Genomic DNA, 19,297 nt, shown 5'->3' with positions numbered 1-19,297 from the left:
TCTCATCACAGTCGCACTAAAGGGAGGTTTTGAGTTTCCACTTGTGCATCGTGGTTTGTTCAGATGTGATTCAGTCTGATCCACCAAAACCAAGCCCCACCCTGACCCAAGCTCATTGGGTCAGTAACACTGTGGTTGTTTGCAACAGCAGATGAGGTCCAGATGCTTTACCATTCCCTGCCTGGATCCAGAGATGAGAATCAGTCATGCATGGTCCCTTGTGGTTTTCATAATGTCAGATATTGTTGGGGTGTGTTATCCAAAACCTGCCAGGTGGAAAGTTCTAGGTAGTCTTTGAGGCATTTAAGTTTGTGTACTATGGCTATATCTTGGAGGGACAGCATGAGGTTTGATGTTTGCTAATGCAGAAAGCCATGAGAGAGGTGTTGATTTTAAAGTTCCCATGATGATTTACATGGCCTGATTCAGCTGTATAGTCACAAGGTGAACAAGGCAGCTTCTTGTCCATACTCATGCACTGAATTCTGAAAATGAATACAAAAGGGCTAAGGCCGATGTTCATAGGACCCCGGCACTTGATCCTCAGGCTTGTTCCTGCTAACTTCTGAATAATGTTGAAGTGAGTTTTCATGAGAGGTTACTTTCTTGAGGGGGTCATGAAAGACCAGTGTGTGATGAAGAATGACACTGAGATATGTTGGCTTTGAGTTAGAACTCACAGTTTCATCACAAAACTCGACAGCAAGAGTATTTTGTGCAATTCTGTTGTTAAGGCAGGTGGAAATAAAGACTACTGATTTTGACTCAGCTACCACTTTTGGAAGCACTCACTCTTCCATGATTTTATGGTCACATGGAAGGTCACTTTAAGGTTTTTAAAGCTATGTGCCTGTGTTGCGAGTGCCAGATCATCGCTGTATTATTTCAGGCAGTTTGCTTGTATATGCACTGAAGGGTCAGAGCAAGTACTGAGCCTTGTGATAGCCCATTATTTAAAGTACATGGCTTTATGGTTTGAACCCCAAGGTAAATGCACATCCTTAGGATGCTAAGTATGGTGTTCCGCAGCCTGAAAATCTGCACTCAGGGGATCACTTTGGCTAGTTTTGGTAGCAGACCTCTTTCCAGAATACATCATACTCTGCTGACAGATTGATGAAAGCAGCACAAGTCTTGAGTTTTTGTTGGAAATTAGCTTCAGTGTCTGTTGTGAGGGCCAGGACTCAGTTCCTGCAGTTGAAAAATCCTGTGTGGTTGAAAAGCAGATTATTTCTTGAGAACGCTGGTGTCCTAAAATGAGTATCAGATGCTGAGACATCTGGGGACTGGAAATCTCCTTCATGATACCAGGCCACAGGTGAAAAACAATGCCATCTCTGTTAAACTTTTGCAGACATCAAAACAGCTAGAGGACAATAATGTTGCAGACAACTCCAGCATCAACTTTGGCAGGTGATGCCTTTGTGCCCTTCATCTTTCCAATGGTATGAACTATTCACCAATAAGGAAAACAATGTAGCCAAGAAATTGGGAAAAGCATCAGGAAAAGATAGTATCTATCCCAAATTCCTGTATAACTTGTATCTACTGACATGGACATGTATGATGCAGCTTTTCACCAACACTCCTGAGACCTCTGAAATCCCCATCACATGAAGAGAAGTCAAGATCACTGCACTCCTAAAGGCTGGAAAACCTGCAGATTACCCTTTTTGTTATGGGTCAACCTCCCTCCTGAGCACCACCTATAAGATGAATTAAAAAGGGTCTACAAAATCCTCTTCTTGGACAATCAAAAAGGGCTTCTCCTTTCTTAGACTTCTGTGTTTTTCTCATCTAAATATTAAAAGACAAAGTACAAAAGGCAAAAACCTTTTTAATGATATGTCAAAAAGGCCTTTTTAAAGATTTTTTTGTTATCCCCTTACTTGAATGTCTATATAGTTTAGAAATGCACACCTGTCTGCCTGGGAGTCTGTTCAAGAATTTCTCCGAAATAGTGAGAGCTAGGGCCACAAAATTTGGTAGGCAGCTTCCTCTTCTCCTAACTTAAACCAAGGTCAAGAGTTGGGAAGTACTTGGAATAGGATTGTTTTCCATAGCATGGAAAAAGAGGGGGTTGATAGGAGGACAGCGATACTGCAGATCGGGTAAGTGGCCTTCTGCCTCAAACCCAAACCAAGGTGGGGAGAGAGAAAGCACCATCGGATTGAGAGGGGAAGTGACAAAGCCCTATCAGACTGGAAAAGAGGGAGGGAAAAAGCCTTGCCAGACCAGGAAGGGGGAAGGGAGAAAGCCCCACTGGACTGGGAGGGAGAAGGGAGAAAGCCCCACTGGACTTGGGGAGAGAAAGCTCCCTGGACTAAGCATAGCCTATGTAGGATCACCTATGCAGCCCCCACGCCACCCTGGACCAGGTCCAGGAAGTGTTAGCAGGGCTGGCCTGCAGAAGCTCCCCCCCCTCACATGCACACACACACACACACCCACACACCCTGGACCAGGTCCAGGAAGTGTTAGCAGGGCTGGCCTGCAGAAACTCCCCCCCCACATGCGTGCGCGCGCGCGCGCACACACACACACACACACACACACACACACGGCCGCCCCTTCCAGGCCCAGACCTAGGGATAAGCCAGCAAGCAGGGTGCACAGCCACCCCTCTGCTCTGGCCTGTTCCCTGAGGATAAGCCACTGCCTCAGGGAGAAGCTGGAGGATGGAGAGCATGGTCCCCTGCTACCCATCCTGAGGACAAGCTTGGGGGGAGGAAGAAAGCCCCACACCTGGGAAGCAGCTAACAGAACCCCCACCCACTTCCCTGAGCATTCCTCTTTCTCCCCTGAGCTCCCCCCGCAATCTTCTGACCTGATTTCTGAACCTCCACCTCCTGCCCTGATTTCTTTATTTCCCATTATCTTCCCTAAGCCCCTCTTCATCCCCCCCAATGCCTACCTCCCCCACATCCCCAGCTTCCTCCTACCTGGAGCCCCACCCCCCACATCATCAAAACTCTGCCCTGACTCCTGCATCCCCCACACCACAAGCCCCCTGCCTGAAGAACCCGGGCAATGCTGGATAAGTCTTTTAGTGTTTTTATATTAGAAACTGAGGTTAGGTCTAACCTTTTTATTCCTGGATGATTCTATGGATGACTGGAAAACTAGTGGGACTGTATGATCAATAATATACAAATAATACCTAAGTTAAAGACTGAGGAGCTCTGACTCTTCAGGTAAGATCTTAGAAAGCATATAATCCACTATCTATATCATCTACAGAGTTCTTCAGCAAACTAAGGCAAGCAAGACTTGGCATTCCTGACGTGCCTTTTTCTTAAAAAAACTATTTTCTTTTTCATACTGCAATGAAACTTCTAAAGCAGAGCTCCATTCCATTAATCTTACATTTTATGGCTGATAGCTTGATCATCTGGCTCTGATTATTAGCAATTCTGGTTTTTGTATTTTCCAGAATACCAAACTCTTTCTTTGTTTCCTCCTCAGGAACAATCCAGCTGCTGCTTTTGTGCCTCCAATCCACGCCCCTTTTCCCATCTTCTATTAGATGTGTACATTTTTAACCTAATATTAAAATAAAATCCTTCAAAAGCCTTGATTTGGTTTTCAGCAAGTGTTCCCTGTCAGAATACTCAATAAATGGAAGCCATATGTCCACGTATTTGCTTCTTATTTGTCTGTTTTGTTGTGTGTATCTTTGGTGAGTTATTTTTTCCTTCAAACTAGCAAATCTCAGACTTTTTTTAAAACCAAGTTGTTATTCTGGAGATTGTTTTTCCCTAGCTATTCACCACTGACATTTTAGCAGCTATACAGGAAATATGATAAAAGTCAAAATGTCCTTCATATACTGACTGATAGGTCCAGAAGAACTGTAGTGGGTCACACTCCTGATATTTCTAAACTGAAGAAGAAAAGGCTATTCCAACAATAAATCCTCTAAATCTATTAGTAGCATGTTTTATTAAGTATTATATTTTATACAGGCACTGTACACATACACAACAAAAAGATGATCCCTGCCTCTATGAATTTGCAAGCTAAATATGAAATGAGGCACAGCAGTTGATTCAGGCAGACAGGCACCCTGACAATAAGAAAAAAATTTCCCAATGTCCAAACCTAAACCATCCTTGCTGCAATTTATTGTGTGCAGTTCTGGTCATGCCTTTTCACATTATCTATATCTATCTATCTGTACACACACACACGGAATTTGAAATGGAAAAAATACAGGCTACAGCTACCCTACATGCTTTGCCAAAAGAGGCAATGCAAATGAAATGCGGATTAGCATTGTCTTGTGCTTCATTTGCACACTCTTTCATTCAGTTTTTGCGCAAAAACCTCTTGTGCAAAAATGGAACGAAAGAGTGTGCGAATGAAGCGCGAGAAAATGCTAATCCGCGCTTCATTTGCATTACTTCTTTTAGCAAAATAGTGTAGCTGTAGCCACAGAGAAGGATAACACAAATGATTGGGATATGGAGCAGCTTCCACATGAGAAGAGATTAAAAACAATGGGTCTGTCCAGTTTAGAAAAGAGGCAACTAAAAGGGGATATAATAGAGGTCTATAAAATCATGAACCGTGTGGAAAAAGTATTATTTATCCCTTTGCATAACACAAGATCCAGAGGTCATCCAATAGACAACAGGTTTAAAACAAACAAACAAAAGTGCTTCTTCACAGAATGCACAGTCAAGTTGTGGAACTCATTGCCAGGAGATGCCATCAGGGCCAAAACGAAAATTGGATTAGAAAATAACTAGATAGCCATTGGTGGATCTACCCAATGAGCCTGTTAGTCAAGATGATCAGGGGTGCACTCTCATGCTCTAGGTTTCTGAATCTCTGACTACCACAAGCTGGGACTGGACAACAGGGGATGGATCACTTAATAATTGCCCTCTTCTGTTCCTTCCCTTTGAAGAATCTGGCACCTACCACTGTCAGAAGACAGGTTACTGGGCTAGATGGATCAATGCAAGAGACCATCTTGGCTTAACCAGGAGATCTTAAATTATTCTAAAAATAAAAAAGGAGTCATATAAAAAGTTGAATCTAGGTCATATTACAAAGGATGAATATGAACAAATATGAACAAAGTGTTTAGGGGCAAGCTTAGAAAGGTGAAGGCATAAAATGAGCTAGAGACATGAATGGTAATGAGAAAACATTCTACAACTACATTAAAAGTGAGAGGAAGACCATGGACAGGCTAGGCCCATTGCTCAATGAAGAGGGAGAAACAACAACAGAAAACTTGGAAATGGCAGAGGTGTTTAATACTTATTTGTTTCGATTTTCACAAAGAAGGTTGGTGGTAACTGGAGACTTAACAGCTAATGCTAGTGAAAATGAGGTAGGCTTAGAAGTTAAAATAGGAAAAGAACAAGTTAAAAATTACTTTAAGAAATTAGATGTCTTCAAGTCATCAAGGCCTGCTGAAAGGCATCCTAGCTGACAGGGAAGGTATCTGAGCCATTAGCTATCATCTTTGAAAAGTTATGGAAGTTGGGAGAGATTCCAGAAGGCTGGAAGGGTGTGTCTACACATCAGGGCTTAACTCGAAATAAGCTATGCAAATTGAGCTAAGTCAATTGTGTCGCTTATTTAGAAATAGCTTATTTCAAAATTGGGAGTGTTTATACAGCACTTATTTAGAAATAGAGTACTTATATAGATTTATGATAAAATCTTCCTCTGACTTCCCTTACTCCTTGTACAATGAAGATTACAGGAGTCAGAGTAAGAAATCCTACAGCTTGACAGTATTTTGACATTCTTTTGAAATAACTGTCTGCTGTGTAGTGTGGACTAAGTTATTTCGAAATAACGCTAGTTAGGTTGCTGTGTAGATGTACCTGAAAAGGGCAAACATAGTGCCCATCTATAAAAAGGGAAATAGGAACAACCCAGGAAACTACAGACCAGTCAGCTTAACTTGTGTGCTAGGAAAGATAATGGAGCAAATAATTAAGGAATTCATCTGCAAACATCTGGAAGATAATAAAGTGATATGTAGCAATGAACATGGATTTGTAAAGAACAAATTATGTCAAACCAATCTGGTAGCTTTCTTTGATAGGATAACAAGTCTTGTGCATAAGGATGAAGTGGTGGACCTGGATAAGCCACACATACAGCACAAAAGAAAAGCACAGACAACATTTTCCCCAAGTCTCTAGTCTAAAGAGATATTGCTGGATTAAAAAATACAATATTTTACAAAAGAGCTCATTTCTATCTCTAATTCCACCTCAAAACATTAAAATGGAAATAATTTTAAAACTAGTAAACTGCTCTTGGTTTATTTTGCGAACAGTTTCTAGCTAATTTAATCTTCAAAAGTGAAATCCTGTTTCTACTGAAGTCAATGGCAAAACTCCCATTGACTTCATTGGGGCCAGAATTTCACCCCTGGGTTGTCATACTCTAGCACAAGACGACAATGTGTATAGACAACATCACTGCAGGCCAGAAACTTTGGCCCTGATCCAGTGGACCCTGTGGGTTTGGGAGGACAAGCAACACAGACATGACTCTTTTTCATGGAGAGTTTGCAGGACTGAGTCCTCAGGCACAAGTGGGATATATCTGCATTGATGTGCAATTATATATATATATATATAATGGAATGTGGAAACATTTCATTTGGATTCATTACAAGCTTATTTGAACAAAACTGAAAGTTGGTCATATTTGACCTGACAGTATTTTCTTTAAAGAAAAGGGAAAAAAAACTAAAATCAAGATAAAGGTGCAAAAAGATCTCTATGACCCCTAAAGATTCAGGGTGCAATTAGCCTTAGCATTTAGCTGTATTGCTCGTGAAAAAACATGCTGGCTGCCAGGTTTCTAAGGGAGCATGCTTTGCATCTTTTCTCATTATTTTGAAGTAGAAAAGATTGCTTCAAAAAGGCTTGGGATTTTTTAATTGTTCATTTCCAGGTTTTCAAGCTGCTGATCCATCATAGACAAGCTACTAACAGTAATTACAATAATAATTTGCATTTATACAAGCATTTGTCCCCAAAGGATCTTGAGAGGCACAAGAATCACTCCCTCACCAATGACAGACAGCCATCTCTTGGTGCTGGGCCTAGGAGTCTCCAATTGTTGAATAGCACAAAGGAATGTCGTATAAAGGTTTAATTTAGGAAGTAAAGAAGAATGTATTCCTTGGAAAGCATAAACTACCAAAAACCCGGATCTCCTGTATGGAACAGGTCTGCATAGATTTGTTGCCATTTTGACATGTGAAAACAGGAGTATACTTTCCCTTCATTATTATAATTTAGTATGTCTATGATGGTAGTGCCTAGGAATCTCAGTCAAGTCCCAGAATCCCACAGTACAAGGTGCTGTACAGACCCAGGAGAGAACAGCAATTCCTGGAACTTACTATCTAGATATCAGACAAGAGATGACAGATGGAGACAGGTAGACGGATGGGTGAGAAACAGGAAACAATATGAGACATTAGTTAATCGCCAATAGTTGTGGGGTTTGGGATAAAATTATAACCATAGACTGTGGACTGAGGAAGCTCTACTGAAATCAATGGAGTCAGGCTGATTTACAGCAGCTTAGGATCTGACTAAACAACACCCAAAGTTCCTTATGAAATGTTTCACATATTTCATGTGATTTTTTCCAAAAATATAACATCCATTTAAAAATCTGCCTCAATCTTTATTTTGTTTATATTACTGCAGCCTAATAACCCTAGTTATTGACCCTAGTAATTGACCAGACCCCTAATATTGTACGTCTGTCTACAGCCCGAACCTGTAAAAGGAACACAAATATCTCCAAGAAAACCCCCTGTGGTAATCTGCATACAAAGAAAAGTCATGATCCAACATACATCACAGACCCAAAACTTACAGTTCATAGAATCCTAGGGCTGGAAGAGACCTCAAGAGGACATCTAGTCCAACCCACTGCCCAAAGCAGGACCAACTTCAACTAAAGCAGAACCAAGCCTAACTAAATCAGTTAGCTTTCGAGTTAGTCTGCATCTTAAAGACTAACAAAACATGTAGATGGTATCATGAGCTTTCGTGGGCATAACCCACTTCTTCAGATGAATGGATTTATTAAAGATCCAGTTTCTAAATAAATAGGGACTGGGGGAGGGGTACGAGAGAAGGAAAAAGAAGGAGAAAAAAGGGAAAGAAATAGTCAATAAGAATATCCATGCTACATGAAGCTTGTAGAGAAGGTGCAAATTGTTCTTAAAAAACCACTGGGTTTTTTTTTATGCCATTAGGATGTGGCATGTAGCCAGCCATCCAGCCAATGTCTTTATTCATATCTTTGTGATACAAATCAAACCTGTAAATGAAGTTAAGTTCCAAGGCTTCCCTTTCTGGTTGGCTTGTGGAATTGAAACAATATGGTGACTCTGAGATCATCTCATTGAGATAATCCAGGCACTCATTAACGGATCTTACCATTACCATATTGTTTCAGGCCAATTCCACCCTATTTATTTAGAAACTGGACCTTTAACAACTCCATTCATCTGAAGAAGTGGGTTGTGCCCACGAAAACCCATGATACCATCTAAGTGTTTGTTAGTCTTTAATGTGCTGCCAGACTATTTGTTGTTTTTTAAGTTAAATCAGTTAGATAAGCAAAAGTGAGGAGAGAACTGCTGTGGGGAGGCAATACAGGTGTGCCAGGGATCTTCCCTGGAAATTTGCAAGTTTCCCTGCTTTAATGCTCAGAAATCTCCCTCTGAAATCAAGAGCATGCTCTGAATCCACAAAATTGCAAGTAGATGGATGTCGGTGCCGGTGTTTATGCACCCTTATTGCTTGGTGAGTGAAGAAAATAGACTATTAACCCTCTTCTCTTCCATCATCTCCCATGCAATGCACTCAGTCAGGGAGGACACAATTACACTGGGATCCAAACTCCAAGCTTTATCCTCATGGTTTCCTGTTAGAGCAACTGACACTTGAACTTTCACAGCAGTCCATTTGAAGGCGCAGCTCAAGGTGTTTTAAAATAAGATCACAGAGAAAAGAGCAAAGGGTGTCCTGGTGGCTCTGACATCAGTAATATGAAATGACCTCTAGGTCACTAGTTTGAGTCAGTAGAACTCAGATGTTGTTACTAGCTGATGGCTGTCTGGAAGGTCATATATAAATAGAGTTAATGTGACTCAATCCAGTTGCACTTGGTGAAGTGTTCACAGCACATAAATCACCATTACAATTGGCACTAAATGTCCTTCTATCACTATATTCAGCAGATTACCCCTCTCACCAATAGAGGTGGGTCCTTCTGGGTCAAGGTTGAGATTTATTGGCAAAGCAATGTGTACACATGGGGAGGCAGCCCTGCTGCTGTGTGTTCTGTGGATAAATAAAGGATTTCTCTCTCCAGCGCTGCACCATTTATTGGGAGAAACCCACTTAATTTAAGCAGGAAACAGCTAATCCACCAAGTAGAATTATCAATACACTTAAACAGGTTAAATCTAATGAAAACAAATACAACTTTATTTCCACACAGCAACAACGAAGGGTCACTCTGGACCTTTAAAGGCAGTAAGTTCTAATCAGTGTTTAATGGCAAATAGGTACGTCTCCTTTTGCACACTCAAGCCCATCATACTTTCTGTGAATAAGAACTATTAGGAAATGGCCTGTAACCACCATGTGTTGGTTTTGTGTTTGTGATCATGTCTCTCTTTAAAGGTTGGGTCCAACAATTACAATAACTAGCTATCTACTCAGAACTGAAGAAATGATTAAAGAGTAGTAAAACACCAGGACCAGAGAGTATGCACCAAGAGTTTTGAAAGAGCTTAAATATGAATTGCAGAATTACTAACTGTGATATGTAACCTATCATTTAAAATCAGCATCTGTACCTGATGTCTGGTTAGCTAATATGACACCAGTTTTTTAAAAAAAGACTCCTGCATCAATCCCAGCAATTACAAGCCCATAAAGCTAACTTCAGTAGTAAGCAAACTGGTTGAATTATCAGACACATAGATTAACACAATTTGTTGGGAAAGTGTCAACACAGCTTTTATAAAGGGAAATCATGTCTAACCAATCCAGTAGAAAAAATTTTGAGGATGTTAGGAAATATGTGAACAAGTGTGATCCGGTGGATATAGCTCACTTGGACTTTCAGAAGCTTTTAACAAGATCCCCCTCCAAAGGCTCTTAAGCAAAATAAGAGGTCATAGGATGACAGGGAGGCTCTCTCAAAGATCAGTAACTGATTAAAAAATAGAAAACAAAGAGTAGGAATAAATGGTCAGTTTTCAGAATGGAGAGAGGTAAATAGCAGTGTCCCACAGGGATCTGTACTGGGACCAATGTTGTTCAACATTAGTAATAACTTAGCTGGTAAAAGGGATAAACAGTGAGGTGGCAAAGTTTGCAGAAGATACACAATTACTAAAGACCGTTAAGTCCAAAGCAGACTGTCAAGAGTTACATAGGGCTGTTATAACACTAGGTGAGTGGGCAACAAAAGGGCAGGTTGAATTCAGTGTTGATAAAGGCAAAGTAATGCATTTTGGAAAACAATCCCAACTATAAATATACAATTATGGTGTCTTAATGAGCTGTTATCATTTAAGAAAGAACTTGGTGTCATCATGGATAGAGCTCTGAAAACATGCACTCAATGTGCAGTGGCAGTCAAAAATCTGAATGGTGCAGTATGTTTTGAACCATTAAGAAAGGGAGCGATAATAAGACAGAAAATATAATGAAACTGTATAAATCCAGGGTATGCTCAGACCCTGAGTAATGCATACAGTTCTGGTCATCCCACTCCTATCTATATCTATATACACAAAACATTAGAAATGGAAAAGGTAACAAAAATGATTAGGGTTATGGAACAGTTTACGTAAGAGGAGAGATTACTGGGATTTCTCATCTTGGAAAAGAGGCAAATAAAACGGAGATAATCTTGACTGGTATAGATTATTTACTCCCTCATATAACTAATGTGTGACTTTATATTATTAAAATGGGACCATATAGATCATTGTTGATGCCTCTGTTATACAATCATAACACATCTTGTACAAAGTGTGCCAAGTAAGGTGTCAAAGGAAAAGTTATGGTTTACTGAATATGATTATTCTATCTGAAGTTATACTTATTAATTATGTACCTGTATTTCAAACGTTTGCGCCTGTGTTAACACCCACAAGATATTTAGCCAGCATATTATGAAGGAACCCTTCAAGCTGATGGCTCATCAGTGAATACAGTGAATCATGAAAGAAACCTATCCACCCCTGATGGAGTTTCATGTGACTGTACTAACTATAATATGGATAATGTCCTCTGCTATTACTCAGCAAAGCATGCATTGACATGTGACTTGCTCATGTGACTTCAAAATCCCCTCTTTTTTTTTTTTTTTTTTTTTTTTACAAATTGTTTGCCACAATGGGTTTCCCTCTACCTGGCAGAAACTATAAAAAGGTCTGGAATGGTTTACTTGTGTTGCAGTTCTGGTATATTTTATGGGAGAATGACTGAACATTAAGCCTCATGGTTCTGGTGATCTCACAAGGACTGCGATATCTGAGGAGACTGCCTTTCTGATTTCTTGTTAGCTAATATGATGAGACTGAGGTTTACTTGTGTTGCAGGTCTGGTATATTTTATGGGAAAATAACCAACCATTTTGGGGTGTGTCTGCTTCATTTCTCAGCAGTTTGTTCTGAATTTGGCATAATCCATTGTGACTCACTTAGGCACAGTCACAACAAGAATTAGGGGTCACGCAATTAAATTAATAGGCATGTCTGTAGAATGTAATTAAGCCATGAATCACTTTGTATATATTTAAGATAAATTGTACTAATGTGTAATGCCAATTTGGATCACTAGAGTTCCAGTTCTTTGTGACCTTTATGTGGAGAATTAGTACACTTGTAGCTAAGAAACACAAGTGAGAAGAAGTGGCTTTCAGGTGTACTGGGAGTCACATTTGGTACGATGTTTCACAGGGGCCATGACTCTGGAAGGTGTGCCCACTGACAGGAGGAGACATCTCGCCACAGTCTATGGGCCAGTCCCCACACTACAAGGTGTTGGTCAAAACACAAATTTCCCACCCTTGGGCAGAATGGAGAATGGAAAAGTGAAGGCAGGAGAGCCTCAGGGAAGGGGAGATGGGCAAGGCACAGTGAAGAAGATTATCTAGAGAAAGAGGCAGGGAAGAGATGAGGCACTCATATGTTGTTTCTGTGCCAAGGGGTATAAAAACAAATGTATTTGCCTAGGTGTCCGTACAACCAGAGCCATCTCTACAATGCAAAAGAACACCTCCAGTATTAACGACATTCTCTGCTGTGTCAAGCCTTTGTAAGCAAGGCAGTGTTAGGTCTCGTGTATCATAGTGGAAGATGACACGAGAGATGTGGTATGAATTAAAGGAATTGACCATGCATAGCCTATATTGCTTTTTCCACAGGTTTCTGGGTGGGGGTGTGTCTGCTTTTTTCTCTAGCCTTTTACAACACATTCCCCATAATGAAAGTACCCTCACCTCCACTTTTTTTGCCCACTCTGAGTTTTTGTTTCTTACCTTGGACAATCAAATAAACCTGGGAAGTCCTTGGGTGATGCTGTGTCTGCACCGAGCACGTATAGGACCCCTCATCATAGACGTCCACTTTCTGGATCCGGAGGCTGTATTCCAGAGGGCTTTTTTTCTCCAGTTCTACTCGAGGGTCCAGGGACCACTTGTCTTGTCCAGCAAAAATGATGCCAGAACGGTTTAACCAGGCCACTTTGGAGTTTCTGTCTTCTACATAGCACCTGTTGAGGGTGAGAACAGAGATTGGGGTATCAGCTAAGACTCCTCTTTGTCTCCTCCCTTCTCTCAGTATTCCAATGAATTCTGCAACATGCTCCAGGCCTGCAAACACAGTCACTCAGCATCGCCACCACTTATTACATCAGCCACGTGACTGAAATTTGCTTTAAAAATATGGAATGATCAGGGCAGCCCAAAGGAGAGACGTGGAGGCCTGAGTTGCCTGGGCTCTGCAGTCTCGCTCCCATCACAGGATCTTTTCACAGCCAAAGGGGCATTCTGAGAGCCTGTAGGGCTTGCACCCCAGCCTCCGATTTCTCTTTGGTCCCACCTAAAGGATAAACTAGATGGAGCAGATGATTGTTTAGCTCTTCTTCACATGCTGCCCCCAAAGACTGAGCATACATATTCCCTTCTCACTGCCAGCCTAGGGCTGGTGAGGGGCCAGGACTGAGAATTGTGCTCTGGGTTTGTTGTGCAGAGCACGGCTGCTACATCATGAGACCTACCCCCTCCAGTCCCCAATTTCTGTGCTCCCAGGGTTATGTCCCACCCACTCCTGTACACTATCCTGACGGAAAAGGCTTTCTGGAAAACAAGGTGTCCCCCTCAGCAGATTATTATATATACACAGGTGTGTGCATGCCTGCTACCCCTCACTGTCACCCCCAGTCCCATGACACCCACTGGGCATCCCTATAATGCCCCACAACAGGTGAGAAAGTGATGGGAAGCTGGAGGGCAGGTGGGCATGGTACACAGAGGAGCAACTGTTCTGGCTCATCACATGTTATGGCCCTTGTCCCATCTCTCAATAGCAGCAAGTGTCTGCAGGCTGGTGGACTGGCTGACAGGTCCTGGCTCTGTATAAATATCCATTTCAACCTACTGAGCACCGATTATATGAAAGAGGCAGGCAGAAGGCATGTTTCGATGAACAAGTTCCAATGAGACTGAATGGAAATTGGAGACTGAGCTCCCTTCTCATTCCTTGCAGGGGTTCCCTCCAAGTGCTGAAACTAGAAGTGCAGAGGTGTCTGAAGTGTTTTTTTCCATTATAACTAGGGTTTACAGATTGATTTAATGGCTCTCAGAAAACCCACTGTACAAACTGTTCCAGCACCCCTGGGCAGGGATGAGATATGTTGAATGTTGATGACGCAAAAACAATTAGGTGGCACCTTAAAGATTAACCAATTTATTTGGGCATAAGCTTTCATGAGCTGGAGCCCACTTCAGCAGATGCATGAAGTGGAAAATATAGTTTGGGAGGGATATATCCACTTATGGAGTGTTACACTGCTATAGTGAGGACAAGTGCTAACAAGGCCAATTCAATAAGGCTGGACGTGTCCTACTGCCTACAGTTGATAAGGTGAGAACACCAAAAGGGGAAACATTGCTCTGTAGTGAGCTAGCCATGGTGTCTAAATGGAGACCGGCAGTCTGATAGTGTCAAGTTTGCATATGAATTCCAGCTCTGCAGTCAGTTTTAAAGTTTGGTTGCTCATGTATGAGGTGGCAGCTTGCCCTGAAGCTGCCCAGGCAGTGCCTGTTCTGTGCACATGTAAAGGACTTCAATCTCCAAGGCTGTCAAGCCAGCACCTTTGATGGTCCCCCTCCCCCCATTGTCTTTGGGACTTCCAAGAGTCCAGCACCCCCATCAGTACTAGTCACACAAATGCTGCATTTAAGAGAGAAAGAGAGGGGATGAAGATTGTCGCTGAACGATAGGACAACTATTTGAGAGTACATTTTCAAACAGCCACTTAGGAAGGGTCAGATGTTTTCCAAGTTCCTCCAGTTGAATGTGGTTTGTTCGGATCAGGCTGAGGCAGCCATAGAGAGTTATGTGACTCCGATACAGAGCATCCCCCTTCCCAAGCAAACATGCCCACAGAAGCTTTCCGAGTTGTTCCAGGGTCAGTTCTGGGTGGCAGGAATGCCATGCTGTGTGGTAACAACATGCTGCTGACCAAGCTAGAAACATGTCTGGGTGACTTGACTAACATTTGCCTGGAGGGTGCAGCCCAAAGACTCCAGCCAGAGAAACTGACTTCCAGCTCTGAAAGACCAGCTAGGCTTCACTCGCCCAAGTCAGAGCTGGCCAGCTGAACATATTTCCCCTGAGGTAAGTTTACAGCTGTGATTGTTTTTTGTTTAAAAATATGCCTTTTCATAAAGAAAGAGGGCAGGGGAGAGGAATCACCCTGGGGTTATTTGCATTTAGCAATCTAGGCCATGAATCAGGCTGCTTCGAGGCATGGATGTCAACAAATGGTGCCACCTCAGATTGCAATGCTAGTGACAGGAGCAGAAAGCAGCCATCCGAGGAAGGTGCTGGAACTGACTGCTGGTAACACATCACACCAACGGGAGCACTCTCCTGATCTCTAATGCCTTCCACGTCTTCCTGAGCATCTAAAATACCGCACTCACATTCATGAAAGTAGCCTTCCTCATCATCTATGCAGTAGATTGCTTTTATTACCACTGAGGAGCTAAGGGCCAGATTTGCCTAATTTGGTGGCAAAAGCTGCAGATGGGCACTTTATGGGGCTTTCAAATGCATCTGTGCAGGTGAATGCTGATATCGACAATAACAGAATTAGGGGCCTACGTCATTTAGGTGCATTATGAAAATCCTACCGTTGCAAGCTGCATCTTTTGGCACCTAGAGTGCAATCCACAAAGCTATATAGGCACCTAAACTCCAGGGTTAAACATCTTCATCTCGCTGCGTACCACCACTGTGATCTACAAAACTCTTGCTTGGCTGCTGCTTAACCCTGTACACACCTAACCTCACTCAGGGCCTAGCTTTGCATTGTTAACATTCTCTAGGTGTCTAGGTTTTGTCTCCTGGGACACGATGCCTCCCTCCAGGTACCTGGGCCTGAGAACGATTCGTGAACTAGAGGAAGACAGACATTCAGCTGTGAAAATTGCATGCAGGCCCCAATCCCATAAACATACTCAGAGGCTTAAATAGTCACTCAGCCAGGAAGTAAGAGAGAGAATGACTCTCTAAGCTGGTGAAGAGGGCACCCATGCTCCAATCACACATTTATTAACTATCCCCAGGGAAACAGCTTCAGCAGGAGAGACTACTGGAATGCTACATCTGAACATCTCCAAGCTCAGTGGCTAAAACACTCTCCTGAGAGGCAGGAGACTCCTGTGCAAATCCTCTCTCCTTCTCTGACTGGTCCCTCTTAAGCCCAGGTCCCCCATATCTCAGCTGTATGTCCTACCCACTGAGATCCAAGTTAGGAGGAAGGCACTGGCACCAGCTGCTTTGTGTGGAGCAAGGGAGGCACCTAACTCATTCCTGCAAGGACCAGTTGAGGTACCTGAGTCACCTGACTGAAGGAAGCTGATTCAGGGATTGGTAGAGATGGGTGCTTCTGTAGCCCCGACAGAAGTGTCTATCTCTTGAGAGGGACGGAGCCACAGACGAACTCATCTAGTTGATGTCTCCCATTGGCTAGCTGAGATGGCTTCCCACCTAGCACGTTGGCTTTGCGTAATAGATGTGTTGTGGGCCACAGTGTTGTCCCTGTGATTTTCTAGGTTCCTCGAGGTTCAGTGCTGTGATACTCAGCATCACAGCACTGACGTCTTTTTGTGGGATCTCTACCCAAAATCTGGACATAGGTGACTTTGCCAGCAGTGGCCTGCAGAGCAGTAGCCAAGCCAAGAGCAAAACCCAAGTCTCTTGATCTCCAGGGATTAGTTTGAACCATGAGGTCCATCTTCCTTCCCTAATGGTTCTTAACTTCTCCCCGCTCCCCCTCCCCAGAATGTTCAGCACTATCCCAGGGGTTAGCTTTATTTGCCAAGAGTTGCTATTGCTGGAATGACATGCCTAGTACCCTTTACTTGCACACAGCAGCCATTCCACCACAAGGAGACACCCCAAGCTTAGTGACAGAAGACTGAGCAGAGGTGAGCACAGAATCCACTGTGGTTTTTGCCTGTCACTGAAGACAATGATCTTCAGCCAAGCAAGGACAGCTAGACAGATAGGTCCAGCCATGTGTTAAGGAAGAACAAAACAAACTTGCCAGCTGACATGAGAAATGCTGCCCCAGGGAAATTAAAATTTGTATATCATAGCCTATCCTGACGTGCTGACACCCAGATGTTAGATCATCAGAAGAGCACTGTGGTCAAGGCAGGTCATTCGTTAAGGTCTAATAACCTTGCGAGCTCCCTTGTAATGGACAGTGCCAACAAAACAGAGAGAGAGAGAGAGAGAGAGAGAGAGAAACTGGATGAGTAAGTTAAATGAATCTGAGCTGCTCTCTCTGGCATACCTGTTCCTCTAAAACTGTCAGAGAAAATCAATGTACCAAGCGGAATTTTCAAGTGCTGGTTCTCTCTGAACATATATCAAAGTAGGCTACATATCTTGGTGCATGATCTCACGTATACACATGCACCTATCTGCTGTATGGATCATCCAGTCTTATTGATTACACTTTAATAAGGATTCATGTGATGATGTTCAGAGCATCACAGGTGTTAATTTAATATTAATAGAACATCAACTGACATATTAACAGCAATTGCTGTGCGGCATCCATTACATATTAAATGCCTGCTAATAATCAATGTTGTACCTCCCTTAACCGGGACTCTCTGGTCCAGCAATATCCATGGTCTGGCAGGACCACAGATATTCCTGGACCACAGAGCCCAGGTAAAGGGAGGTCTGTCCATAGGGAAGTAGTATGGCTGGGGGGTCTGCTGCGAGGAGATCTGGTCCCAGCAACTGGGCAGCAGCAGAGGGCTGGCAGCACAGTTCTGGTCCTGGTGGCAGCCAGGGAGCTCCTGCCCCAGAGATGTCCAACCTGTATCACAATAGCAATTAAAGATTTCTCATTAGACTTATTGAAAACATTTGACCCCTTAATGGAGCACTTGCTGATTATTTGCAATACATCCATTTTGGGTGTCCTTTACCAAAATATTCTTGGGTGGGCAGGGGCAGCCCCGGAAAACGAAACCTCTGCATAACCCTGGAGCAATTGACAATAATGGCTTGATGCTAGCCAGGGGTCTATAAAGTTGGGCTGCAACTATGGTCCATGCAATCCTTGGCCACTGCTTAAGCTGCCAATAAGAGGGCCTATCAATATTAATGGTGTCTCCTTGGAAACTGTTTCTTCTCCATCTCTGTGTAGGCAATCACAGATCATTAGATGGCAATGACTTTTGCTTACTACCAACCTTAGATCAAATTGAAACCAAAGGCCTAGAGGAGAAGGTCTCTATTTCCTTCAAACAAATACCCTGAAGACACCTGGACCACATAAAAGCAAAACTCACTGGACACTGGCAGGAATATAAGAAGACACTTAGCCGTTGGGACAGTTTTTAAAGTGTTGCAGCTGTAATTTCAGTACGTACAGGGTATTTAATACCCATGCAGTAACTAGTTTGGAGAACAGGACCAGTAGTTAGAACTTTATAGGTAGCACAGGGTACACTGTGCCTCAGGCTCCTATTTGTAAAATGGCTAGAATGATTTCATAGGAAGGAGACAATACATTCATTAGTGTTTGCAAAGTGCTTTGAGACCTTCAGCAAGGACCAGTACAGAAAGTTCTAATCTCAGTTAACTCCCTGTGTTACGCACACACCTTCTGGTTGTAGTGTTCTGTCCCATCTAGTGGCACCTACACCACTTACAGAGTGAGAAAGAATGAGCGTGCTCTACAGCCTTAGCTGAGAGCCAGCGGGTTTTTAGTTCAAGCTGTACAGGCTCATGCACTAAGCTCCAGAGGTCCCAGGTTTGGTTACACCTGCCGGCATTACACCTGCAGGGAGAATATATTTAGGGAAACTAAATTGAATGTGCTACTGTATGTGATAAATAGTGTACAGGTTGCACCTCTCAAATCCGGGATTCTCTTGTCCAGCAACATCCAGGGTCTGGCATGACCACAGATGTTCCTGGATGAGAACGCCCTGGGGGTAGGAGGGCTGGCAGCCCAGTGCAACGCTGCGAGTCTGCTAGCAACGGGGCAGCCGCAGCCTTGGCAGAGTACAATCAGGACCGTCCACCACGCGGCAGTGGGGCCAGGACCACAGCAGTCCAGGAGGGAAAGCCAGCCATGGCAGCCTGGTAAAATCAGCATGGCTGAGACCACATACTACCTGTCAGCAGGGTTGGGACTGTGGCAGCCTGATAGGGCAATGTTCCATTCATCAGTGGGGCTGAAGCTGCCTGGCTCATCATGGAGCCAGGGCTGGCCCACAGACAACCCAGCTGGGTGGAAGGAGCCGGTAGTAGAGAAGGGGAGTGGGCTGAGGGATTGGTGTCAGGGGAACTCCTGCTGTCTGACAAATTCCCTCATCGGAACCAGAAAAGTCCTGAGGATGCCAGACAAGAGAGGTCCAACCTGTATTTCTAAAGCTACCTCTTGCTCATGCTCATCTAAGACTGAAGGTTGGAATGCCACCCATCTCCTTCTTTCAAAAGGATGAT

At 43.1% G+C, this 19,297-nt stretch overlaps 1 protein-coding gene across 11 annotated transcripts in view; it reads right to left on the bottom strand.

Annotated features, from left to right (window-relative positions):
* The window catches only part of LSAMP (limbic system associated membrane protein), a 1,540,275-nt gene that overhangs the window by 283,225 nt on the left and 1,237,753 nt on the right, over positions 1-19,297 (bottom strand). For all 11 annotated transcript variants that reach the window (XM_075906335.1, XM_075906328.1, XM_075906364.1 and 8 more), the window contains one exon: positions 12,571-12,803. In XM_075906335.1, coding sequence (XP_075762450.1) covers positions 12,571-12,803 — 233 coding nt within the window. The remainder of the gene's footprint in view (positions 1-12,570; positions 12,804-19,297) is intronic.

Source organism: Pelodiscus sinensis, chromosome 1 (assembly GCF_049634645.1).
Source record: "Pelodiscus sinensis isolate JC-2024 chromosome 1, ASM4963464v1, whole genome shotgun sequence".
Classification (NCBI taxonomy): Eukaryota; Metazoa; Chordata; order Testudines; family Trionychidae; genus Pelodiscus; species Pelodiscus sinensis.
This window is presented reverse-complemented; position numbering and strand designations above follow the sequence as displayed.